Below are 27,992 nucleotides of genomic sequence, written 5' to 3'. Positions count from 1 at the left end.
AGTTTGGGGTGAAACTAAAAAGTAAGCTTTGTCACAAAAACTCAGTCCAACACTACCCCAGCCTTCCGCAGGTCTCTGAAAGAAACGGGAGCGAGTCCATAGAAGAGCTGAAAAAGCAGACTTGAAACCACAGCTTTCATCTTTCCCGCTAGTTCCTAAAGGACCAACGACACTGCTATTCCGCCGTGCTTTGAGCCACTTCCTTTCGCGCATTTTCAGTACGTCATAGCGTCAGCTCTCGCGATATCATCCGGTTGCTGAGGCACCATAAGAAAGATCTCGCGAAATTTGTCCTACATATCAAAGTTAGCCTCTTTCCTTCCCCCATCCATCTTCAAAACTGTCCTTCGTTTCTCGATTACAAAATTCTCCCCTCCCTTTCCTTAAGCTCACAGCCCTCCTCCGGTTTCACACTTCAGGCCGGAACCGGAAGTCTAGTGGGCGGGGCCCGGCAGCGGAATACGCAGCGGAGCCGGAGCGGGGACTCGGCTGTGGCCGCAGCCCCTGTCCCTTCCACGGGTCGCCGTGGCTCCAGGCTGAAGGTCGGTCCGGAGGCGGGTGGGCGCGGGTCTCGCCCGGAGGGTCCGGGCGGTAGCCTCGCCGGGCCCCCCGGGCTCCGAGAGAGATCATGTCTACAACCTCCGCCGCTTCCTCCTCCTCGTCGTCTTCGGCCGGTGACATGATCGAAGCCCCCTCCCAAGTTCTCAACTTTGAAGAGATCGACTACAAGGAGATCGAGGTGGAAGAGGTGAGCGAGGCCCAACAGGGAGATGCCGGCCCGGGCGGGCCCCGCCTCTACCTGGTCCCGACTCTTAGGGCGCTTCTCGGTCCCTCTGATTTTCCAGGCCCCTACAGTGTTCACCAAAAGTCCCCATCGCCCCACAGAAACCGGGTGTTGTGGGAAGTGTGCATTCAGCTGATCCGAGATAGCTCTCTTTTTGCCTCACTTAGGCATTCTTGAGTTGAATTTGATACTCAGGTGCCTGGATTTTGGACATGTCAAACAGGAAGGTGAACTGGTGAGACAGTGTGGTCCACTGGTTCTCTTATCTGTAACTAGTAAATTCATCAAAGACTGTGGCCGTTTTGGAGTTTCAGTTCACTTACGGGCCAGAGATTGTATTATTATGTTGGACATCTAGCTTTGCCTGGCTCGTAGTGGGTGCTCGGTAACTGTTTGGTAAATTAATGCATCATCATCATATCTAACAAAGTGTTTCCCCGAGTATGGAATGGTTTGTTTAGTCTATTCTGTAGAGTAATACTAAATATTTTGCCTTCAATTGGACTAATTTAGATGAATTTCAACATTAGTAATGTAGATGGTTACAATGAAAAACTGTTTTAAGTTGCATATTTTGAAGAGATAGTTAATGATTTTCTTTGGTAACTACAATATAACACCAGACCAGAAATCTCTGTTAGAAAACCCAGCTCCATCCTCTATTCTTTAGTAACTAAGTTATTTTAGAGCAAGGTAATAATGTGTCTTTAGTACATTGTTTCTTCAAATTCACAGAGTAGTAGGTTGGTTCTAAGGACCATAACATATAGAAAAATAAAAATTGCATATATATTTTTTTAAAGACTTGACTTTGTAAAGTAAAACTTTGGTGGAAATAGTATTTATTCTCATTTATTCATCGTTTTTAAAGTTAAGTACTTTGCATTACATATGCCATGAAAAACACTGTATGTCCTATGTTATTCTCTTAAGTATCACTACTTCAAAAATCCAAGATTATTTTTAGGTAGTGGCAAACTAAAAGTAGTGAGATAATTGTCATTTAACAAATAAGTTTTTTCCTATTAGTATTTTTGGAAGAATGATGGATTAATCACCAAGAACAGTCTTATTTTACAAGATAAGAGCAAGGCCTTTGGAGTTAGAGGAAAGTCCAATATATCAGCTAATAGCTGTGTCATTTGGAGCAAATTTCCTAACCCCTTTCGAGCTTTAGTTTCCTTAATTATACAGTAGGAGTAATTTCCATTTATTTTTTCTGTATAACAGAACCTGTTAGGCAGTATGCAAAACACCAAACACAGTGTCTGACACGTTACTAGGAAAATGAGTTACAGCGAGAAACAGTGACCTGGTTTAAGGTCACATGGCTAAAAGAAGGACCCATATTTTGAAAAGGGAGGAATTTTTTCATGTGTATGTGGTTTTGGGGGGGGGTTCTGTTGAGGCTATTATAAATTCCTTTTTCAGAAATGGATAGTTGACCCAGCTTTCATGGCTAACATTCCTTCTTTTTTAAGAATAAAAATTCAGTGAGTCAGTATAAAAGAATTGCAGTTTTTAAATAAGCATTTACGTCTATTCTGTGGTGAACTGTCATACTTGTAGACTACAAATTGTTATATAATAATAACTTGTACTTCATGGTCTACCAAGTGCTTCCATAGACTTACATCATTTGAGCCTTACAGCCTTAGTTTTTGCACACTGCTTTCTAAAACATTTAACATTCTTGCTTCTTGGAGGAATGGAAGTTATTAAGGAGATATCACTTTGCTACTTCTACCCCAAAGCCATTATGTTTCCAAAGGCTCTTCTTTCAGTTTAGATGATGTTTCAGACTTTTTTAAATACCCAGTTTATTTGCATTTTAAATAATTGAATTTCAGCCTTTCTGATATTGAAGCCATTACATAATTTCTGTCACATATTCTTCATTTGCACACATGAAAACAGTATATGATCCAGGCTGTACTGTTGACACTCAGTAGCTATTTCTCAACTTAGATTCTGCTTCTAGGTTAATATCATGAGGAAGAGAACAAAGAAAAATGACCAGAAACAAAAAGTATTTTACGTCCCTTTCATTATTTTATATGGTAGATACATTTCCTATAAATAAAAGAAAATCATATCCTATATTTCTCAAATAACAATGTAACTGAATCAGCATTCTATGGATTCAGTTGGAAACTAAGAAAAAACATTCCAACCACAGGGCAATCATTTAGTAGATGCATATGTCAAAGGTATGAACTGATTTTAACCCTTGCATTCCTGATATTGTGACTCAGTAACATGAGAATGGCACTTCCTAAATTCAGTTCTGGTATCAAATTATGTAAGGTTTAGCCTTAGAAATCTATATGGTACTTCATTAAAAAAGTACCATTTGGTTTCTACCATCTGGATCTAAGTGTAGAGAATGTTAGGATAAATTGTGAGGTTATCTACTTGGGGAACTAGTTTGCAAGAAGAAAACACAATGAGGTATGGGGAGAAGTATACTGAACTGGGCATTTAAAAAATTTAGATGCCATAATGATTCTGCCATAATGTATTTCAGTAATTTTGAACAAGTCACCTCATTTTTCTGGGCCTCTGATTTCTCTTGTGAAATGAGAGATTGAACAAGATCATTTACAATCTCTTCCAATTCTGAAATGAAAACACATTTTATTGTTTTTGTATTTATGCTGTTTCCACAGTAAGCTTTAAGGACAGTGATCATGATATCCCATGGAATGTGGTTGACCAACTAATTCTGGTTAGACAGGGCAAGTGATAGCCCCATTTTACAGATATTGACAAGTGATCATAGAGTTTGATTTGTAAGAAACCTTAGGCCTAAGTAAATGGTAGAGTTGGGAATTTAATTTGAGATTCTCCTTTCTGAGTCCATTGCTTTTGTCACTGGATTTACAATATTATTTTAGTTCTTTGTAAAGTGCTCTATAACCAAACCTTACTTTAAGAATGAGGAGACAAAATACTGATTTCCTAGTACATAATTGGTCCCAAGCACTTAATGAACATTCTCCTCCCTGGACAATATTGCTAAGGTACTGAGGAAATGAATAGAAGAATCTTAGGATTCTCTTCTTAAAAATTTTGACTTGAATAAACACAGGACAGTTAATTATGTTTTTAGGACCCCAAATTTTAAACTGAATATGTAAATTGAACATTTAAGCTATAAGTTGAAAGAAGGTTTAATCACACAAGGCTCCATTGAGTGGAAAAGAGTTTGAAACTAGTTTTTGAGTAAAGTGAGCCTCATGAATTGGGAAAGGTGCTAAGAGGAATTCTTTGCCGTTGTTTTTCTGCCTAGAATGAATTCTTTCCCCCTGCTCAGAACTTCACAACTGGTTCCTTCTTACCATTCAAGTCCCACCTCAAATGTTACTTTCGTAGAGAAGCTTTCCTCAGCAACCTAGATCTTTGTTGCTTCTATTTATTCTTGTGGTATTTACCAGTCACCAAAACTGTGTTCCCCAGCAAAGTGTAAGGTGCCTTATTCATACTTGTAACTTCAGTGCTTAGCACCTGGAAAGTTTTCTATAAATATTAGTTGAATGAGTAAATGAAGTTATTACAGCATAATCATGAATATTTAGTGCCCATCTGGTTCTGTTATATTACATGTGATAAAGCCAGAAGTTAAGATTAATTAGTGATTTGAGTAAGGGAGCATATCAAGTAGAAATGTAATCTGATTCTTTTTGCAAATGTCAATTCCATATGACACTCCATTATACCTAGCAAATAGGTTTTTTTAGCAGGGGTCAGATGCTGTGAATAAGCCTGATATTGGTGGGCCTTTACTAAAATGCTAAATAGACCATAGGCAACATGGTTGCTTTTTAAAAGGAAAGCTCCTAGTGTTGACCTCAAGTATAGCATATGAGAAGGGCACATATAATCATTACACATTTATATATTCTTCAGCTTCATTATAGAGACATGCAAAGGCTTTGTTTTAAAGGGAGATATAAAAACTTTGAAAGTGATATATGTGTATTTTGTAGTTTTAGGTTATGAGTGTATGGGAAACTGGTTATAGAGAAAAACATAATTTATAGTGGCCTGAAAAAAACCTAATCCATAGGTTTATTGGTGTTTAATTATGGATATCCAAAATTATTAATAAACTCTTCTATGTGAAACTTAGTGATTATTGGTTTCAGTAGATCTGGAATCATCATCAGAGTGAAGAGATAGCCCAGTGATAACTTTTATATTATGTGTGTATAGTTTAAAAGGTGATACAAGCATATTATTTGAAAGAAAGGCCTATTAAGTGGATCATACATCTTACGGCAAACTTTAAAAGACTGCATGAAAAATTCAAAAGAAAGTTTGAATAATCTTTTGTGTTATCAAATCTGCTTTATCAGCAGATGGCAGTTCCACTCTGCCACAGTTTATTAATAGGTTTTGAAGTTCTGAAATAGTTGGAGGCTTCAAGTTCTAACTAATAAATGTAAGACCTGTGCTGGTTCTATCATGTTCCAGATTTCTAGCCAGCATAATGGCAGCCTAGCCAGGGTCCATTCACAGAGTCCATAGGCCAGTCTGTCAGAGGCCAGACTACGTCGACAGCTCTAGTCACCGAATTAAAAATAACATGAATTGGGGACAGTTAAGAATTACTTCATAGTAAATAAAAAACACAAGAGCATACATTCTTTTCCATTTAGTTTTGTTTAGGTGTTTTGTTTTTAATAAACTGACTTGGATAAAGGAATGAAGTAGCCTCCATCCTGAAGAAATTAGTTTTTAAAGGAGTTGCTTTTTTACACACACACACACACCCCCCAAATTCTGATATTTTTTATGTGTACCTTTTAATACCAATTACATAGAAACATTCTGTGCACCATCTCTTATATTTTTCTGTTACATTTTTTATTGAGAAATTTAGTTTAAATATGCTTTACTCTATGAGATTAAAGTTGTGGACTCAACACAGAGAGGAGACTAAACCATAGGGGGTGGGGGGTGCAGAGGCATATCGTAAAAGGATTGCTGAGAGAACATTTTAATTTAGAAAACATTATAAATTTAGAAGGAAATATTTCTAAATTTACTTCCTCTTTAAGACCAAAGCCTCTTTGCATTCCTCTGTTCTTTTATTTTTTCAGATGAGGGATTGTGAAAAACATCTGAAATATTTCTAGATGGATGTGTGTGATTGGGGAGATACTTGTCATTTGGATGTGTGCCCTTTTTTACACTTCGTGAAAATTGGTCCTTGGAGAACATTGTAATTCAAAATAATTGTTTTGATAACATATCAAAGAAACTCATGTTATTCATATATGAATGCATATATGCAAATATGCTCTAAAGAGCATATTTGATTTGTACACTTGAATCATAAATTTGGTAGTAGGTAAAAAGTGACTTCCTTTCAGAATTTTGGAGTTTGAATTTTGGTTTTTCCTTATTTACCTCAGTTGACAGTGTATGTCAGTTTTCTGTCTGTGCCGGTCTTTTCTACTGATCCACTGTGTGTCAAGAAAAATACTGGTTTGCTCACGAGAATTCTCCTCTTTTTCTTCTTGCCCAAGTTGGCATCTCAGCACTCTGAGAAATTTCCATAAATAATACCAACAGTAGGGGGAGACTTTCTGGTTAGTGTCATGGCTTCCACTGAGGTATTGTGCCTCACTGTTAGTTATGTTTTTAACGTGACCTAATAGTTCTCAGTCATTAGAATCACCCAAAGGGCTTGTTGAAACACAGATTGCTGGGCCCAACTCTCAGGCTAAGTAATTTGGGGCTGGAACCTGAGAATTTATATTTCTCACAAATTTCCAAGTGATGCTGATATTTCTGAACCAGAGACCATACTTTGAGAGTCATTGGCTTAATGCTTTTGCTGATTTTATATCTGCTTGCTTCTTAGAACTCTTCTCTGGGCTCCTTGTGACACTCCCCTGGTTGACCTGCCTCCTTTTGACTGTTCTTTCTCAGTTTTTGCTGGTTCTTTCTCCTCTGTGTTCAGAATGTTGAAGTGCTTCAAAGCTCAATTCTGGGACCCCAGTATTTAAATATTATTTTTTAGCGCTCTCATCTAGAAATTAACTAGATTAACTAGAAATACAACTAAATGTTAATAACTCTTCCACTTTACTACCTCCTGCCTGACATCTTCTTGACTCATGTTTCCACTTTCTTTCTTGGTATTTCCACCCAGATATCTAATAGGCATCTTAAACTTTGTGTGACTAAAACAGAACTGTTATTTTTAAAAAATCTGCCTGCCTGATTGTTTCTTATCCTTCTGTTGCCTAATCCAGGGGTGCCCAACCTTTCTCCTCCCTGGCCTGAGCTCTGCCTCCTGTCCTTCCAGTCCCTACCCCAGTCCTAGAAAAATTCTCTTCCATGAAATCCTGGTACCTGTAAACCATTTGCCTAATCTGTCTTCCTATCCATCCATTCTGTTCACATGTAAACAATCAGCAAACTCTTTTGAGTCTACCTGTAAAACATGTCCCAGATCTTCCCATTTTTCTGCACTACTGTCAACCTTGCCTTCACAACTATTCTTGCCTTGCTTAGGTTGCTGTAATAGCCTTCCTACCTGGTCTCTCTATATACTCCAGCTTTCTTCCAATCCATTCTTCACATAAGAGCTAGAATGATTTTTTAAAATTTGAAATCATATCATCTTTTTTCCTTAAATCTCTCCTATTGCTTCCCATTGTACTTGGACTGAAATTTAGAGTCCTTTTTATGATGCAGAGAGCCCTTTGGGATCTACACGGTGCCTCTCTCTCCAGCCTCCTTTTGCTTCACTGCTCCCTGCTCCCATTATGCACTGCCCACAACTGGACACTGTTTCTCTGGATCATCACTGAAATGCCCTCTTTCTCAGTGAAGCCTTGCACAACTACCCTGTTTAAAATTGAGGTGAGGGGAATTCATATACACGTGCATACACATATAATTATGCTCCTTAGCACACTTAATCATTTTCTAAAAATTGTGTTTTTATATATCTTACATTCTCTGTATTTGTCTCCCTTTTTGAGAATATAAGCAGTAAGAGCAAGGATTTTGATTGTTTACTTTCTATATCTTGAGTGCCTAGGATAGCGCCTAGCCTGTAGATGGGGTTCAAATATGGTTGAATAGGGAATGAGGGGGGTTTTTTTCCTCTAGGGCCTTTACATTAGTTGTTTCTTTTCTTTGGTTGGTTCCTTGTATCTTTCAGATATTAAGTTAGTAACCTCCTTAGATGAGTTTCACATTTATCTTGCCTGTAATCTCTTTGTCATATCATTCTTTTTTTTCCTACGTGACATTTTTTATAGTTGGATGGTTTTTTAATTCATCTTTTTATCTGTTGACTGCTTCTCCCCTTCCCATTTAATTGAAAGTACATTCCATGTAGATCAGAGACATTGTATTATTTATTTACTCCTGTATTTCTGATATCCCAAAGACAGTCAAGAAATACTGGTTTAAGAACAAGTGAGGTTCATTGTTCTCTTGGTATAAGCCTCACTTCACCTCTAGAAAGCAGACCTTACCCCATTTCTCCCTGCTTGCTGAGTACACCTTCCCCTTCTGCTGTCATTGGTCCTCTCAGACTCAGCTGAGCTCTGCAGTTAGCCCTCTGTATTTGAGATGTATACCATCCCACAGCCTCTGATGTGGGCTCCAACACTGTGCCCAACAAGAGCCTCCTTCCTGCAGTCAGAAGATTCTTCAGTTTTCAGTAACCTTGCTTTTCTCTTGGCAAGAGTTTTTTTCTGTATCATTTCCACGTTCTGTTGGGGCTGAGAGAATCTGAGTAGGGCCTCCCTCTGTCTGTATCTCCCTGGCCACTCTTACTCATTTGCAGCTTCCCACATTGGCAAAGCATATTCTATGGGGCTGCCTCCTCCAGGGGATCTCACTGTGAAGTGGGGAGATAAATCCTTTCTGCCCTCTAATCCTTATGCCAGTCCCAGAAGGAGACCGGGTGGTTCTTCAGCCACTGTCATGGACTCTCACTGTTGGCTTTCTTCAGCTGATGCTTAAAAAAAAGGTTTAAGTACTATTGTTTTGTATTTAAATTTCTTCTTGATCCCATACTTTCATCCCATAAAGGCAGGGATCAATTTTTTTTGTATTCTTTTCTTTCACCCTTATATCTCTACATTTATGCCATTTGAAAAAAATGAAGTCATTTTTGATACAATGTGATATGGTGATTTACAAGGAATATTTATTTGATCTTTGAGATGACCAAAATATGTATTTTTAATATATTTGGTCTTTGTCCAGGGTTCCTAGCTCACAGTTCTCAAAACTTAAGAATTTCCTAAGTGAGGGAGCAATAAGGATATCTTTTGTTTGTCTTTTGTTGAGGAGGTTACTTTTGGACTCCACCTGAGGATGGGGCTGGTTGGCAGGAGGACCAGCCATGCATGTGATTAGAAGGTTGGACCTTTAAGTCCCACCTCCCTTTCCTCCAGGGAGTGCAGAGGGGCTAGAGGTTGAATCAGTACCCCATAGGGAATGATTCAATCAACCATGCCATTGTAATGAAGCCTCTTTAAGTACCCAAAAGTACCAGGTTGGGAGAGCTTCCAGGTTGGCAAACACAGAGATTGGAGGAGATCATCACACCAATTGGGCATGGAGCCTCCCTTTCTCCATGCCTTGCTCTATGTACCTCTTCCATCTGGCGGTTCCTGAATTATATTCTTTTATAATGAACAGGTAACCTAGTGAGTAAAATTTTTGTCTGAGTAGCCACTCTAGCAAATTAAACCCAAGAAGTTATTGAAACTTCCAGTCTGTAGGTGGTTGGTCAGAAGCCAGGGGTGGGGGGTGGGTACGGCCCTGTAGAATTGAGTCCTTAACCTGTGGGATCTGATGCTGTCTCCAGATAGATAGTGTCAGAATTGAGGTGAATTGTAGGACATCCACATTCAGCTGGTATCTGAGAATTGCTTGGTGGTGTAGGGAAACTCCCCCTCCACACGTTGGAATTGGTGGTCAGAATCATTTGATAGGCAGAAATTTCAATTCTTTGAACATTGTGCATCTAACCTCACTCCTTTGAATTCACAGCAGTTATTTTTCCTATCATGTAATTCATTTTATATGTACAGCCTGGGTGGGCATTTGAACTTTATTAGCTAAAAAGATCTGTTGTTTACATATTTGTAATATAGTTTATGGCCCTAACTTGATTCAAGGCTTTTTAAGGCCATGGGCTTTCCTCTTACATGAATATGCTTGTTTTATATTTCAAAAAATTGCTTTCTTAAGCCAAAGGGGGAAAGTGTATCATGTCCTCATTTGCCCACATTTTGTTCCCAGGGTTTTAATTTGCAAGTTCAGAGTCAACCATCGTCTCAGCACTAGGTGGCACTTGTGCATCACAATTAGTCATACATCCCTAACCTAGTTTGTGACAAGTGTGTGATCCACAGATGCAGTGTTTGGAATCCCTGTGTGAATGTTCCTGAGAATAGGAACGTGAAAAAAGAGGAGACCTACTCAGTGCCATTGCTGTGACGTATTTATAAATACATGGTTGAAGAATATAGTGAATTCATAATCACTATTTCCTGGTAATATCAAATTGGTAGGAAAGTCTCCATCCATACTTTCTTAGCCTGGCTTTGCAATAAAGTTGAAATTTGTTTTAGGACCTGTTTGCTATTCATCATGGTTAATTGTGAGAGAAATAAGTAGTACAATTCATTGCACTGGCTTATACCCAAACCTAAGCATTTACTGTCTTTTGTAATGTTGAAGGAAATTCCTGGTTTTGACCTATGAACTCTATAGATTTTCACTGTTGAAAAAACAGAAGCTCAAAGACATTAACTTGTCTGGCATCATAACTAATAGGTAGACAGAACCAATGTTCAAACTCAAGTCTGTTGGGTTCCAGAGCCCAGGCATCTTTATTTTATTCTAATGGCGCCAGGTTTAGCCACTGCTTGTTTATGTTAAAGCACCTGGATGATGAGTGCAAATGCCCGATGTTGGTTCCTTTCTCTTAGGTTCCTTTCTTGGAGTAAGAACCTAAAGAACAGATGGGCCCTGAGTACAGTAAGCCAGGAATGGAAAAAGAGAAAGTCATTAAAGGAAAGACTTAACACCAAAGATCTTGGCCTACTTTTGCCTAGACTCAGTCCATTTCCCTTTAAGCCAGTGACACACAGAAGCTGAATAGAGTGAATTCATTGTTACCTACCTCAGGCTTCAAATCCTGGCTTCTCATTCTGGCTTCTCTGAATACTTACTGACCACGTGATCTTGGGCAACTTGCAAAGTTGTGACTTAATTTACTTACCTTTAAAACAGAGGAGGATTAAATGGACAGTTCATGAAAGCACATAGACTAGTATATGATAAACATCATATTGGTATCTGACATTATCATTGGTATATGATAAACAATAAATGTTAACCATATGGGTGGTTTTTACATTATGCAACATGAAAAATATCTATAATGACCATAGCCACAGCCACCTTTGTTATAGAAGAGTTTTTTGTCCAGAAATTTGTTCATGTAATTTTTGTCTAAAGTGAAGACTCCTCTTCCAAGGGATACTTTCTGAGATATAATACAGATACGTGTGTACAAATTAGGATTTTTAACATTCTGGTGTTAAATTGTTTGGCATCAAACCACACTTGGTATTTACTAACGACATAGCCTTGGGCAAGTTACTAGGCACTTAGCTTAGTGCCCACTACATAGAAAGCACATCATAAATGATAGCTTTATAGGGCTGTAGATTTTTCACTTAAGGGAAAGTTCATAGATACATTGGAAGTTGAAAGATTTCAGTAAACGACAGGTAATGATAAGGCCCTTTATAATGATAAAATCTAATGATTTTGTTCCAACAGATATCAAAACCTATTTTGTTTTGTTGTTTTTATATTATGGCAAATTTCAAACATTTATAAAAGTAGACTAGCATGAGAAAGCAGTGAACCCATGAGGGACCCGTCAGTTAGCTTCAACAACAATATAATACATGGCCAATCTGTATTTTATAATAAGAAAATAACTTTTAGGTATTTATAATTAAAAAATAACTATGAGGTATTTTACATAGAAAAATTCACACATTTGAAGTGTTACAGTGATTTGTACAAATTTCTGAGTTGTGCAGTCATTACCATAATTCAATTTTCAAACCTTGGTAGGATTCCTTCTCCCCATATACAGTTAATCCCAATTTCCACTCTCAGCCCCAGGCTGATTTATTTTGTATCTCTGGATTTGGCTTTCTGGACATTTCATATAAATGGAATCATATAGTATGTGGTTTCTCATATCTGGCTTCTTTCACTTACCCTAGTGTTTTTGAGGTTCATTCATGTTGTAGCATGTATCAGTTTGTTTCTTTTTCTTGACAAAACATTTTATACATAATGCCATGCTTTTTCTGTCCTATTTCATAGTGGCCAGTCTTTTTTCTGTGTTTTTATCCTTTTCCCTTCACTATCTACTGCTACTGAATTATGCACAGTTGTTTTTAATTTAATAAATATGATGGCTTAAAACATTATGTTTCTGCTTTTTATTTTTTCAAACCATTTTCTGTCTTCCTATTCATCTTGCTTGTTTTAATTTGTTTCCTGTCTCTAGGAGTCTTTTTTGTTTGCTGGTTTGGTTTTATTTGAAAATGAAGAGATGTCTAGATCATAAACTTTCAAAGATAGAGACAAACGCGTTTCTTTTATCCTCACTTTAATAAGTCTTTCAGATGGGCTTTAGTGTTATATGTTGGACTGGATTTATTTGTTTATGATTCTTACAGTTTTGTTTTTCTTTTTTAACTTAGGTTGTTGGAAGAGGAGCCTTTGGGGTAGTTTGCAAAGCTAAGTGGAGAGAAAAAGATGTTGCTATTAAACAAATAGAAAGTGAATCTGAGAGGAAAGCTTTCATTGTAGAGGTAAGTTGAGATGTCCTTTTGTTGTGTATTTTTTCACCTAAGATACTCTGAATTTAATTATGAAAAAAAATTGTTCTCAGTTGTCATTTCTCATTATACTTGAATATCAGCAATTTGGTTGAACTATAGGCAATGCTATAGGAATGTTTTTTCATTCACACTCTTTATTCTCATTAAAGATTAAGGGGGAAGGAGGCTTACCTAAATGAATTCATCTGTGAATTAAAATATAACTTCATCCATGTAATTCAGATCTATTTCAATACATAGATTTTAAATTTTAAAGTAGAAAAGAAATGCTATTCTCTCCCATTGTCTAAAATTAAGAAGGGAAATTTTGTGCATTTATTTTGACTGGATATTTTTAGAAATTCGAATGAGATTATTTTAAGAGAAAATAATTTCAAATTTGTTTTTTCTCATGTAGCATGAAAATTTACAGCTCAGTTCTCATACAAATTTATTGATGAAGGAGAATTTAATAATCATGAAATTGTATTATCAGATTTATTCTCTATTAATTTTGTCTTATTTTGTATATTAAATCATAGTGTTTCATTAAATCAGTGGTTTTATCACATTTTAACTTCATTAGCCAAAGCATAAGTAGTCTTTACTTTATAAACCTTATGAATTTATACTTGTGATTTTATTTAATTATAATTTTAAAATATACTGCATGATATTTTTAAATGTATAACATTGAGAAATGAGAACTTGGTTGTGATATGATGAAGTGGAATTTGTAATTAATTAAATGAGTTGAGGAATACTGATGAATAGTTTGATGGTATCATAAAGAAAGATAATTTCTGTTCTGGCCCAGTGGCTCACTTGGTTGGAACATTGTCCCATATACCAAAAGGTTGTGAGTTCAATTCCCAGTCCATCATTCCTTCCTCCTCCCTTCCTCTCTCTAAAATCAATAATAAAATCATAAAAATAAAATCATTGGATGAGTATTAAAAAAGAAAGAAAGATAATTTCTAATACTATGCTCCAGGAGTCTGGTATCAGCTTTGCCTTATTCATAACTTTTGTTTATAGTTTAGATAAGGTCATTTATCATATACTGTTGTATTGGCAGTTTCACAAAACTAGGTACAAGCGTAAGTGTTAAATGCAAGGAAATAAGAGTCAAAAAGATTATAATAGCTTGGAGGAAACAATTTAATCAAAGTTATACATTATGTGATTTAAATTGTCAAACTGTATTCTTACATATTCTTACTGAAAAAATTTCACGCTTCTATACCTCCTCACATCAAGTTTTCTGCTTCTCAAAGGCAACTACTTTGAGTTTGTTTCTTTATTTTGTTTGATGTACCCCATTCCAGAGACTCTTTATTATACTTTCTATAAAGTGTCTACCTTTAATCTTCGGGCTGATAAAGAGCCAGTCACTAACCTGCTTGAAGTCAGGGAGGGAGGAGATCTTTGGGTCTAACTTCCAGTCAATCTCTCCTCTCTTTTATTAGCTTATTTGCATAGGCATCTTATGCTACCACCACTTCCCAACCTTTTGAAGGTTTTGTGAGCTAAATCTGGTTGCTTCTCACTTTTTCTCGTTTCTTTTAAGCCTGCTTTATCAGTTATTACTAGTCATTCTCTTTCCTACTTCCAGAACTTTTACATTCTCTCCATCCTTCTGAGTTTATGCCTTGAAAAAAATGCCTTTACTGTCTCAGGATTTGGGGAAGGAGCAGGAGTAAATTCCTGAATAGTCTGCTATCTGAAGCTCCGTGCTAAATCTGAACAAGATGAAATGTAATAAATATATATATAATAAATGAATATGCATAGTAGTGATATTAATTCTTCTATTAAGGCTGAAAATTCACAAATATTGGCTGTAGAAAAATACAGCTTTCTAGTTCCATATAGTAAAAAGGTTTACTTTAGTAGACTTTGTGTGAACCAACAGCATAACGTAGGTAATAGAGAAGGAAAGGAAGAAGAAAGAGGGAAAGGCAGAAAAGAGAGGAGGAGGAGGAAGAGAAGAAAGAAAACCAGGAGCAGTTTAAGGGGACACATGAGTAGAAGTTTGAGATGTGTAGCGAGAGAAATGAGGACAGCCAAACCCCTCACTGACCTCAGTATGAATCATTGGATCAGGGAAGATTAAAACTGGAAGTAGGGAGACCAGTTAGGAGAAGGCCATAGTAATTACTGCAGTGGTTCCGGTTAGAATTATTAAGGCAATGGTAGTGGGCCTGGTGAGGAGGAATTTTGTTCAGGAGATGTGAGATGGAGTGTGGGGAAGGGAGGACAAATACGCGAGAAACGTATAAATTTTAAGTCAAACCAAAGTTCAAATCCTGGCTGCACTACTTCCTAGGTTTAGGATATTTCGCAACTCACTTAACCCTCTCTGAATCTTATCTCAAAGGTCCTTATCTTTAAAAAAGGTTCTTCCATCTATGGAAATTATAATACCTACCTTGCAGAGTAGTGGGGAATTATACAATGTCTTTAAAGTGCCCACTAGGGCCCAGCATAGAGTAGTAGATAGATTATTCGGCCACAAGTTTGAAGATGATGGTGATGACATAAGAGGGCTTCTTCTGGCTTCAGTAACAGCCTGGTGCCATTTCTGGGATGGTGTTCTGTCATTTCTTTGCAAAGTTAGTTTCTTCTTGTTTGTACTCGTGCATTGGTTACGGTACTTTGCACATTGCTTTTAACTATTTGTTTACATGTCTGTTGCCCAACTAAACTGTGAGATCTTTAGGACAGGGATTCTGCACTATTCTGGGAAGGCCTTAGGACCACAGTGCCTGCTACCTAGTAAATAGTGATTGTTGAATGATTAATGCTTTGTACAATCCTAAGATTTTGATGATGCTATGAAATCAGTTCCTCAGGAGTTAGCACTTTCTAAAAGAAACCTTAATTTGTTACAGCTTCGGCAGTTATCCCGTGTGAACCATCCCAATATTGTAAAGCTATATGGAGCCTGCTTGAATCCAGTAAGTTCCTCAGCCCAGTAAGTTTCATTGTCAGCTGCTTAAGAAATGGCATGGCAGATGTGTGCAGGTGTGTAGTTTAGCTATTTTGATGACATCTTCTTTCTAGGGAAAAAAATTGTGCACTACTTTATTTTCTTTCTAGTCTTAGCAATATCGTATATTGAAGTTGTTGTCTTAGGTGTTCTTATCCAGTAACCTCATCTCCTTATGAGGCGTATGCTATTGTGTGGCGGCATCTACTCATTAGCACTGGAGAAAGTCCCCGAAGATCTTGTGATGATGTCATTATATACTTCTCTACTCTTGGACAGGGGTGCCTAAACCAACAACGTTTTAAATCATAGATAACTTTTTTCCCCCTAGTGTCATTTACATAGAGACCAAAAGAATGTTTTTTAATGCATTTATAAAATCAAAGATTGAACTGAGTTATCTCTCAAGTCCCCAAAGTGCTCTGTGGTTAATTATTCTGACTTATGTTTCCTTTAGGTGTGTCTTGTGATGGAATATGCTGAAGGGGGCTCTTTATATAATGGTGAGTGTCACTAGACCTATCTTTATCTAGTAGAATAAAATAATTGAAAAGCTTTCAATATAAACTTACTTACTTAATGTTCTTCACAGTTTACCTTCAGAGTCCCAAAAGGAGATAACTTTTTTAAAATCTGCTAAAGATTAAAAATAAAATAAGCACTAGAACATTAGTTCGTACAATTTAGAACTCTAAGTATATCAGTCTTTTAACTACTTGGTGGAACTTTTCATAATGTTAAACACATTTAAGTAAAATAAAAATTTTTAAATAGATTTTAAAATATCTTTTAATTTTTTTGCCTCTCTTAGCTTTGAGCCTCCTCATTTTAGAACTCTAAATATATTTCTATTTCATTCTGCTTTATTTTGCTTTTTTCTTTTCATAACTTTATTTTTATTGTTTACACTATCACAGATACCCCATTTTTCCCTCTGCCCTCCTCCACTCAGCCTTCACCCCCCATTTTGCTTTTTTTTTCCAAAAAAATAAAACTGAAAGTTCACTTTACAGAACATTTTAATTAAAACAATGAAAGAAAACTGTGTATTGATAACTAGTTCCCTTTATAAAACAGAGCTCTTTCACTCTGAGAAACACTAACCATATATGTAAATGTATTGTCACTTGCACTATTTCTGTAAAATAAATTGCTCATTTTATTTTTTAAATTTACATTATTTTATATAAACTTTTACTTATATTTACTGCCCATGTGTTCATCATTGTTGGTGGGTATGTAATACTCCATTGTTTCATTCATTCATTTATTTATTTGTTTGTTTGTTTTTAGAGAGGGGGGAGGGCAGGAGAAAGAGAGGTAGAGAGACATCAATGTGTTGCCTCTCATGTGGCCCCCACTGGGGACCTGGCCCGCATCTCAGGCATGTGCCCTGACTGGAAATCGAACCAGCGACCCTTTGGTTCACAGCCTTCTCTCAACCCACTGAGCTACACCAGCCAGGACTCCATTGTTTTATTTGGTTGAACTATTTCTAGTCTTTAGCTATAAATAGAAAGCATAGTTGTAAACATTTTGGTACATACTATGTTTCCTTTTGAGCCAATCTCTCTGTCTCTCTCTGTCTCTCTCTCTCTCAGAGTAGCATGCTTCACATTGCTTATTATTTATTTCATTGTGTGGATGCAACTGTCAATATGGAAAACTATGATAGTGTATATTAATTTCACTTAAATATATGTATAATGTTCAGTAGAAGTGCTATAAAAATGTTAGGTACTTATGTACTGGTTATTCATTTGAAATTATTAGATATTTCCATCTTTTTATTTAGAAAAGTATTAAAAGCAGGACTGGTGGGAACATGTGTTAAAAAATACCCAGTCATGTATTCTGATAGTGCTTGCATTCATCTTGTATCTTTTATTATATACAATAAAGTTCTTTTTAGTTTGTGCCTTTCTTTTGCAGTGCTGCATGGTGCTGAGCCATTGCCGTATTACACTGCTGCCCATGCCATGAGTTGGTGTTTACAGTGTTCCCAAGGAGTGGCTTATCTTCACAGCATGCAGCCCAAAGCTCTAATTCACAGGGACCTGAAACCACCAAAGTAAGTCTGTCTCTCTCTCTCTGTCTGTCTGTCTGTCTCTCTTTTTTTCTTTCTCTCTTTCTCTTCCTCTCTCTCCCTCTTTCTCTGTGTACCCTCTGCCCCCCGCCCCTAGTCCCTAATTCACCTTGTAGGTTGCACTTGAGCAATGTACATGTAGGTTCCTCAAAATGGCATATAAAGAAGTCTTCTGATGATTTGGTGAAATGTTTATACAGTATCAGCTTGCGCTCGTGTCCCTATTTTATTTATCTTTTACAAATTCATTTGCACGTACATCAGAAATAAAAATGTGTTTTTGGCCCTAATTCTGTGAAAGTAAGCCTATGAAGATAATTTAGGTTCTTATTTCAGTGAACCTCAAATGTCATGCTCAGAGTTGGTGAACTGTTAACATCTTATGAGTAAAGGAGTGCTAATTGTAATAGTAATAATATAAAAGTGATTCAGAAAGATTAGTGTGATATCTTGAACATACCAGGATAAAACATAGAAACCAGGTACAGAGTTCCTATCTTTGGTAAAGAGTACTAGAGGAGCTTGAACAAGAACAGGGAAATGGGGAAAAAATTTGTTGAGGAGCATATAGAGGTAAATTGCATTTAGTATTCTTTCTACTTATAGTATGTGTGGCATTATGGAGATATGAGTAGTAGTTTATCTGGCTTATCTTAGTCATGTTGGACTAAAAGAAAACTAATTTTCTAAATAATCTTTCCAGTTAGAATTTTAGTACAACATTATATATACAAAGAATATATAAAATTGTAATTAAAATGAATCCCCATATACTGCTGTTGAATATTATTATAGCATAATGATGCAGATTATGTTACCCTGTCTTTATTTGTTTGTCATCAGAAGGAAAACCTGAGCAAGAGTATGCTTCTTTGTGATTGTACATGGGTTATAGCACACCTAGGACAGTCAGAATCTTCATTTCAGAAAATTTTCTGGAAGTCTTTCATTAAGTCATTTTAACAATAATAGGTTATACTCCTCCCACATACATTTTATAAATGTAAAAATGGTTTTGGTTTTGAACATTTTAAAAAGTTTCTTCAAAATGGACATGTAAAATGACAATTTTACCTTTTATATTGGTTTTAATTATTTTCTCTAATTAAATGTTATATTTAAAACAATTCATGTTCATGATTAAAAACAAATTCAAGCCCTGGCTGGCATAGCTCAGTGGATTGAGCGCAGGCTGCGAACCAAAGTGTCGCAGGTTCGATTCCCAGTCAGGGCACATGCCTGGGTTGCAGGCCATGACCCCCAGCAACCACACATTGATGTTTCTCTTTCTCTATCTCCCTCCCTTCCCTCTCTAAAAATAAATAAATAAATAAATAAATCTTAAAAAAAAAATTCAAACAGTAGACAAAAATACAAAGCCTGCCTCCCATTTTTACTCCTCAGTAGTAGCCACTGTTTTGCTTTGTTTTTAAGCATTTATGGGTTATACTATGCATAATGTTGCTTTTTCCATTTACATGGACATCTTTGCATACAAATATTTACCTCTTTATTTTTAATAGATCAATAGTATTTCTTACATACTCTTAAGTAAAGTGAGCACCTAAAATAGAAACTATTTTTGGCTTTATTAGCAGCCTTAGACTTGGAAGACCTGATTTATAGAGCTGTTTTTAGAAAATAACATGCTATTAAATCATTTGACATTTGGAGATTCTTAAAAATTTAAATGCCCTAAGTTGGTGCTTCTCAAACTTTTCCACCTGCCCAGAACAGAGTAATGATATAATATTACCTCAGTAGATCTGAGAGTAGGGACAGGGTCTATAAAAGCCTTAAGGAAAGTTACATACGAATTTCTGTTCAACTTCATATATTATGCGATTTGTTTTAAAGTTAATATCAGGGTGTTAAAAATACTTAGGACTGAGTAGAAGTGATGGTCCAGGGAGATGTGCTAACTTTAACCTGGGGCTCTGTAGGCTCCCTGCCACTTATCCTAGCATACATTGATACACTGGCAAGGTTTTATACCCTCATTAGAGAGGCACATAAAGTTTAAGCCAGGATTTGTATACATTTTAATACTAACATCCTGTGTGTGTTCAGAGGGATGATATAGAAATGTGGCTTGTGTTCTTTTTTTTTTTTTTTTTTTAAGATTTTATTTATTTTTAGGGAGGGAAGAGAGGGGGAGGGAGGGGGGGAGAGACAGAGACAGAGACAGAGAGAGACAGAGAGACATCAATGTGCGGTTGCTGGGGGTTATGGCCTGCAACCCAGGAATGTACCCTGGCTGGGAATCGAACCTGGGACACTTTGGTTCCCAGCCCGCGCTCAATCCACTGAGCTACACCAGCCAGGGCTGTGTTCTTTTTTTTTTTTAAGGTTTTATTTATTCATTTCTAGAGAGAGGGGAAGTAAGGGAGAAAGAGAAGGAGAGAAACATCAGTGTGTAATTGCCTCCCACGTGACCCCCACCAGGGACCCAGCCCACAACCCAGGCATGTGCCCTGACTGGGAATCAAACTGGTGACCCCCTGTTTCACAGCCCGCACTCAGTCCACTGAGCTACACGAGCCACAGCTTTGGGTTCTAATGCTCACATGATACGAATGTTGGCACTCCAGCAATATGGCAAACCAGATAAACTGAAAAAACATTGTACAGCTAACATCCAAAGATGCTTCATAGTACAATAAACATACTTTCACATGCAGGTGATCCTACAAGAAAATCAGGGATGTCATCAGGGCAAAAGATGGAAGGAACTGAATCCTGAGTTTGGAAACCATGCATGGAAGCCAAGAGCTTTACTGTAGCCTCTGCCTGTATGTAGAATATGGAGCCCCAGGTGTTAATAGCTCATGTATAACTGGAACCAGCTGAGGTAGCAGGACCAAGGCCTCTGTATGAATTTAGTAGGCTAGGCAGGAACAACCTAAAGGAAAGTAAGGTAGGAAAAATATCAGTTTTCTGACTAGGTAAACTTTTATTTAACTGAAGGTCTCCCTTCATGCTATTGTGGATTTTAATTTGCCCTACTTACACTATTAAGAAAACCCTAACAAGACAGGTTAAAAGTGCTGAAAGTCACATGCTTTCAATCTAGGCCTTTAGGGTTGATTATTCCAGAGTAAGATTGATCAAATATAAAACCACGGTAAAAATTACCACACCCACAGGATGCAAGTCACCATGAGTGGTAGCAGAGACAAAGCAGAATTAACCCCTCAAATATTAAGACTCATTATATTTGGAATGATCAGATATGGAGTATAAGATATAAAAGAAGAAATGAAAATGTGCAAGGAGCTCTGGCCAGGTAGCTCAGTTGGAGCATTGTCCCAATATGCCAAGGCTACAGGGCACACCTACTGGGGCACGAGTAGGAAGCAACTGGCCAGTACATGAATGGGTGGAACAGCAAGTCGGTGTTTCTCTTTCTCTCTACCCTGCTCCCTCTGTCTCTCTAAAATCACTAAACAAAACAGTTCTTAAAAATTTTAAAGAAGTAAAATGTGCAAGGAATGGCAAAAAAACTAAATAAACATTTAGAAATAATTAAAAATTTTAAATAGCAGTTATGAAATAGATGACAAGAGAATTAGTGAGCTGTAAGATATATCTGCAGTTACCCAGAAGGTAACAGACAGATGAGGGAAAAAGTGACAGAGTAAGAAACGTAGAAAAGGAAGAGAAGGACTAATAGTACATAATTATAATTCTGGTAAAAGAAAATATAATGGGGAGAGACTTCAAGAGGGATTGGCCAGGAATTTTCTGGATAAAAAAATATGAATTCTAAGCCGGATAAATGAAAAGGAATCTACCCTGTGACGTACCATAGTGAGGCTACAGAACAACAAAAACAAAGGGAGATTTTAAAATCTGCTACACAGAAAATAGATTACCTATAAAGGCTTGACAGTCGGATTGAAGCATACTTCCAACACCAAAATGGAAGCCATAGGACTGGAATCAACTTCACAGAGTTGTGTGTCTGCCTTAAGTTATTTTTAAGGAGTAGGGGAGTGAACTAAAGACACTTGGAAACACAACCTGAGAAAATTCACTATAAGCAGGTCTTCATTAAAGGTATTTTGGGAAGAAAGCAGATGACTTACAAGGTAAATACAAGATTCACAAAGGAGTGGTGAAGTAAAACCAGAGGACATACGTTAAAGTGCACACTGGCTCTGTGAAACAGTGTCCTGCATGTCAGATGAGTAGAGGGACTTCAAAATACAGAATTGTTCCCGTTGGTTTGCAGAGTAACCTACATGTCTGTAAGTCTGTTAGATAAGGGTATAGTCATTTACATTTCTAAACAGTGCCTTTTTAAATAAAATTACAAAAATTATCTTTTACTTTCATCGTTCATGTTATACATTCAGAATGCTTTATATATTTCATTATAGAAATAACAAGTTGTGTTGGGGTATAAACCTTAAGACTATGCAAATCTGTTTCTTAAGGAAATCTAAATACTTAGGTATATTAGTTGTTCTAACACTAGCTACTATAGGTAATCTGAGGCTTATCATAATACAAATTTATTTTACTCATCTGACATCCAAAGCAGGTGTTCATATTTGGTAGCTGACCCTCCACATGGTAATTTAAGGACTTAGTTCAGGCCTCCTTCATCTGGTACTTCTGCCATCCTCCAGGACTTCAGGGACCAACAGATAAAGAGAATGGAGATCAGTAAGAGAAGTTTTTTGAGCCAGACCTAGAAGTGACCTGTGTCCCTTCTACCCACATACCGGTGGCCACAACTCAATCTTAGCCACACCTACCTGTGCAAGAGGGTGGGAAATGAGTTGTAGGCTCCAGAAGAAGCAATGGATTTGGTGAGCAGCTGGCCAGTCCCAGCCATATCTCCTTTCTGGTGACCCAAGATCTTTTCTACTTTTACCACAGGTGGAACCAGTCACTGCCCTTTGCTAATTAAACACCCCAGAGGCACTCTCAGTCACCATCCAGCTCACAGCCCAGGGTCTCAGGATGATGTGCAATCCTCTCCAACCAGTCTGGGTGTGGCTCTTCCCAGTTTTTAAAGTAAATGAATTAAAAAGACAAGTTATCTCTCACCTTCCATATCCCCTTCCCCGCAACACAAACACACACAATGGTAGAAGAGAAGACAATCAGTAAAAGCCTCCTTTGGGAAAAGAGTAGAATTGGAGGCATACAGTAGTTACTGGTTCATAGGGATGAAGACCTGCATTGTCTGGTCCCTCTGCCCTGGAGGTGTGAGGCTTTCTTGGTTAGACCCTGACTCTGGCCTTGTAGAGGAACTCCCTTATCCATTGCTCGAGATTCCTAGCTTTACCCTTTTGTAGGCTCCTCCCTGTCCATTCTCCATAGCCACGTCAGAACTGGGTTTGGGGGCATATACTCCCCTCACAAGTTGTACAGCTTTCACAGCCTGCTTCCTCCTTCCACAGATATGGGACCAAAGGCTTTTTTATTGCAGACTAGTGGTGTTCTTAGCAATAACATTTCCTCGGAAGGTAGGCTTTTGATTTCCCTGATTCTAGTCAGTTCCATGCATCTGTGACGCTAACAGAACTCTTTCTTATACACAATCTTGGACTTGGTTAATACGATTCCTGGCCTCAATGCTTTTTCTCAACTGAATGTGGAGACACCTTGAGGTTATCAAGTTTAGGCAGTAAGGTTTTTTTTATTAATGTGTCCTTTGCTGCAGTGCTGAGTCTTTTTTTTTTTTTTTTTTTTTTTTAGATTTTATTTCAGTATTTTTAGAGAGGGGACAAAAGGGAGAAAAAGGGAGAGAAGCTCTCACATGCACCTCAGCTGAGGACCAGGCCTACAGCCCAGGCATGTGCCCCAGCTGGGAATTAAACCAGGGACTTCTTGCCCTGTAGGGCGATGCCCAGCCAACTGAGCCACAGTGGTCAGGGTGCAGTACTGAGTCTTAATGGAACTTTGTCAGCCTTACTTCCTGCTGTTTGGAGTATAGAAGCAGTCAGCTTTTCCAATCCTTTAAAACCACAGACTATTACAGAAGACACATTTTACCAAATGTTTTTCCACATCATTGCATGGATCTTTATCATTCCAGCCTCCAGTTTCAGGGGTTTTTTTGTTGCCTTTGCTAAGCCAGTACAAAATACATTAGAATTTTGTTAGAGCAACACCAACATAGTTATCATTTTCTTATGTTGGCTAGTGTAACACTACTATAATAGGTAAGACCTGAATTTCATGGCTTAACAGTACAGGGATTTTTTTTTTCAATCATATGAACTGCAAAGTCAGTGTTCCTGATTAGTGGGCATTTTTTCACATGGCGGTTCAGGATCCCAGTCTCCTTCTGTCCTGTAGTTCAGAATCCTTTGCGTTCAGTGCATTGGGGAAAGGGAAAGGCATATACATGTGGGAAACTTTTATGGACTAAGCTTGGAAGTGAGGTACATCACTTCCACCCATATTCCATTAGCTAGAATGGTCGTGTAGTGATACCTAACTACTTATAATCCTGGGAAATCTGTGTGCCCATGAGGGAGAGGAAATGGGTCAGTGAACAGCTAACCAGTCTTCTACAAGAGACTAAACTAAAGACTCATTTTTGTTCACTGTAAGGTTAATAAAAACAAGGTTTGCAAAAACTTTTAGACCATGATCCAGAGCATAAAATACTTGACAGACTATAATGTGTTACATATTAATGTGTATACAACTGAAACAACTTTCATGAAACAAATCTTGTTGTAATGCCCTTTGATAGTTTGTATCATTTTATTTTTTATTGCTTTATTGTTGTTCAATTATAGTTGTCTCCATTTTCTCGCCGCCCCCTCTCCACAGTATTGTTTTATTTTTTAAGATGCTATCATAGTCTACTGAATTGATTTTGCGATCTGGCTTTCCAGATCTGTCATCTGGATTTTTGCGATTTATAAAGGCATTGATCTTCCTCTACCTAGGGGCACCATCTTGTTCACCTACTACAAGTTTTTTAAACCCCATGTCTTATTTTAGCCCAGAGAGAACTGTTGTCAGGAAAGACTGTGGAGATAGAGACGGAGACATCCCTGTGGGTTTAGCAGTCTTCCTAAGAGAACTAGGTTAAGGTCAGTTAATTTTTGCTGATACTCCTCTGAACAATATTAAGCTGTTAGAGTGAACAGGTAACATTTTGCAGAAGTTGAATGGTGACATTTTGCTTAACTATGATTATGATATATAATTAATTATGATTTCCACAAATGTCTCTTATTGTAGAATCAAATATTAGTCTTAAACCTTTGGGTTTGTTTTTTGTGTTTTTTTTAACAGCTTGCTGCTGGTTGCAGGAGGGACAGTTTTAAAAATCTGTGATTTTGGTACAGCCTGTGACATTCAGACACACATGACCAATAACAAGGGGAGTGCTGCTTGGATGGCACCTGAAGTTTTTGAAGGTAAAATGACAAGCATGACGTGATTGGTAATCTGTCTTATTACTCCATGTAAATTCAGTGTGTGTTTATGATCTCGTGCCTGGTTTTGTGTCTACGTGGTGCATAGTTACAAAGCATATACTGAAGTCTGAGGAGGTATTAAGTATAGCCATAGATCTTAAATCTCCTGGGAGGATTTAAGTTGACTAGCACCTTCCTTGCAAGTTCCAGCATATGTGCAGCTGATCCTCATTCTTAGACTGTGGAAAAAATTTAGAAAAATATTTTGGAAAAGGATATATAAGTATTCATTCTCTGCCCCAGAGAAAGTATGTCTTATTTAAAGATAAGTCCTGTGTCTCTTGATGAAAAAGTAGAAAATGACAAACTTTCTAAAGTAGATTTTGTAGTTCATTATTAATACTTAATTCATTAAAAAAGTGTATTTGTTAGGCCCTGGCCTGATAGCTAAGTTGGTTGAGCATTGTTCTGACACACCAGGTTTGTGGGTTCAGTCCCCACTCAGGGCATGTACAGGAGTCAGTCAATGAATGCATAAATAAGTGGAACAACAAATCAGTGTTTCTCTCTCTCCCTCTTCCTCTCTTTCTCTAAAAATCCATAATTAAAAAAAAACAATAACAGTCCTGAGCACATTTTTTAAAAGTGTATTTGTTGTAAAAACTTAAGAAACTACAGAAAGAGTAGCTTCTCAGCTCTGCTTGTAGCCTCCTCTTGTTTTTGTACATGACACCCATTCTTCAAATTTATGAAAACAGTTGTTTCTGTAAGACCTGTGGGAAAAAGTCCTGAAATTATACCATATTTTTTTCTAGGTAGCAATTACAGTGAAAAATGTGACGTCTTCAGCTGGGGTATTATCCTCTGGGAAGTGATAACACGTCGGAAACCCTTTGATGAGATTGGTGGCCCAGCTTTCCGTATCATGTGGGCTGTTCATAATGGTTTGTGAACAGACATTTTTCTTTAATATATTTGCATATTTCCCCCGAAGATGACCATTTATCTTTAACATTAAAATGTACAACTCTTTGTTACCAGAGTACTTTTCTGCTCTCAGTTTCCCACCCTCCCCACAGCCCAAATCTCAGGCAGGGCAGGACTGGGCAGTGGTCCCAGTGTTTACCCAAGGCTGGGGGGTGGAGGTCTGCTGGCTCTGCCGGTTGGGAAAGGCCATCACTAGACCCCAGGAGCCAGCCACTTCGGTTGCCTCTCTGCAGAGGCCAGAGAAGCGTTGGACTGGACTCTGGGGGGGAATAAATGTTAAACTTAAATAAACTAATTAATTAAATCTCTCACATGGTTAAGGTTATTGGGGAGCTTATAGCCTTTTTTCCTGAGAAGCACAAGGGTCTCAGGAAAAGAGAAGAGAAAGGAAAAGGTAATGAGTTGTTACTTAAGCTATTCAGAAAGGAAAAACACAAAGTGATTTATATATTTTTTAATATCTTGTCATTCATCCTTATGAGGTGAGTACTATTAGTGCCTCATTTTACAGTTTTACAGATTAGGAAACTGAGACCTAGGAAACCTAGAGAGGTCAAGCAGCTTGCCGAAGGTCACAAGATAAGTGACTGATATTGCTGGGATCCAGTCCACATCTTTCTGACTCCAGTGCTCATTTTGAAGTTATGTTGACTGAGATTCACTGTCCTTATATCCCTTTTATTCATTTTATATCCCTACCTAGAATGTTTTTAACCATCCATGATGTTAGAATTCATCTTCTTCATTGATCAAGTGACTTCATATGTGCTTTGGGAAAATAAACTCTTCATGAAAGAAAATTGCTTAATTTTCCAAACTTTTAACATCACCCTCTGTTACTTAATTTCTGTTATTTGATCATAATAACTCTGATTACTGACGTTTTAATACATTAGCCTACAAGTGTTACAAACAGATATCACCCTAACTGTTTAGGTCATTTGTAGACCCAGCAAACAGTACCATCACCTGAGTAATCTTAATACTTTACCAATTTCCTGTACTACCTTTCATTTTACTTCCTTTAATGTCATTGTAGAGAATGCTAGAGCATTTTTCTCTGTCAGTTGTCAGTAGATGATAATGGAACAGCAGTGAGGTAAGGGATAAAAGAACTAACTTGTTAATTGATAAGATTGCATAGATTTCATTGTATTTGAGACCTTTAAGTTAGGGACCTTACTGATAATATTACAGTTTTGATAATTACACAAAAGTTGGCAGTTTTCAGCCTGTGAAATGATTGATTCACAGCAGGCAAAAGGTCTGCCCCAACAAAAGAGTCATTTGGAGATGGCTGTTTATATATGGAAGATGATTTCTTAAACACATTTGAAATGTTGTAATGAATCTGAAAATATAGTTCAAGATCACCCCAAACTACCATTCCATTTTTCTTTTAATAAAACACACATGAAGCCATTATTATTTGTTAGGAAATTTGTAACAAATGAAATATTAATTCTTAGTCTTACTATTGCCATTCTGCATATAAAAATTTTAATTTAACTTTTGAAATGGTGTATCTTCTCTTAATGAAAATACAGTGTTAAACTAAAGGACCAAACAAAGGAAGAAATGCACTTTCATTACTCCAAAAAATCTTAAATTACAAGGTCTCTAAAATAAACACTAATTTAGAAATACATATAAAAAGCTGACAACATTCTTTGGGTAAATACATTCTTTCTCACCCTCCTTTAATTTTGAATTATAGGTACTCGACCACCACTGATCAAAAATTTACCAAAGCCCATTGAGAGCCTGATGACTCGCTGTTGGTCTAAAGATCCTTCTCAGCGCCCTTCAATGGAGGAAATTGTGAAAATAATGACTCACTTGATGCGGG

At 37.3% G+C, this 27,992-nt stretch overlaps 1 protein-coding gene across 2 annotated transcripts in view; it reads left to right on the top strand.

Moving 5' to 3' along the window:
• The first annotated feature begins 349 nt into the window (after window positions 1-349).
• The window catches only part of MAP3K7 (mitogen-activated protein kinase kinase kinase 7), a 60,175-nt gene continuing 32,532 nt past the window's right edge, over window positions 350-27,992 (top strand). Inside the window, exons 1-8 of one of the 2 annotated variants that reach the window (XM_028508815.2) lie at window positions 350-748; window positions 12,565-12,675; window positions 15,579-15,644; window positions 16,134-16,179; window positions 17,609-17,747; window positions 25,032-25,156; window positions 25,972-26,100; window positions 27,861-27,991. In XM_028508815.2, the coding sequence (XP_028364616.1) occupies window positions 629-748; window positions 12,565-12,675; window positions 15,579-15,644; window positions 16,134-16,179; window positions 17,609-17,747; window positions 25,032-25,156; window positions 25,972-26,100; window positions 27,861-27,991 (867 nt within the window). In that variant the 5' untranslated portion in view covers window positions 350-628. The remainder of the gene's footprint in view (window positions 749-12,564; window positions 12,676-15,578; window positions 15,645-16,133; window positions 16,180-17,608; window positions 17,748-25,031; window positions 25,157-25,971; window positions 26,101-27,860; window position 27,992) is intronic. The other variant, XM_028508816.2, reaches the window with a different exon arrangement.

The sequence above is a fragment of the Phyllostomus discolor genome, chromosome 4 (assembly GCF_004126475.2).
Source record: "Phyllostomus discolor isolate MPI-MPIP mPhyDis1 chromosome 4, mPhyDis1.pri.v3, whole genome shotgun sequence".
Lineage (NCBI taxonomy): Eukaryota > Metazoa > Chordata > Mammalia > Chiroptera > Phyllostomidae > Phyllostomus > Phyllostomus discolor.
The sequence above is the reverse complement of the archived record's forward strand: the minus strand, read 5'-3'. Positions and strand labels throughout refer to the sequence as shown.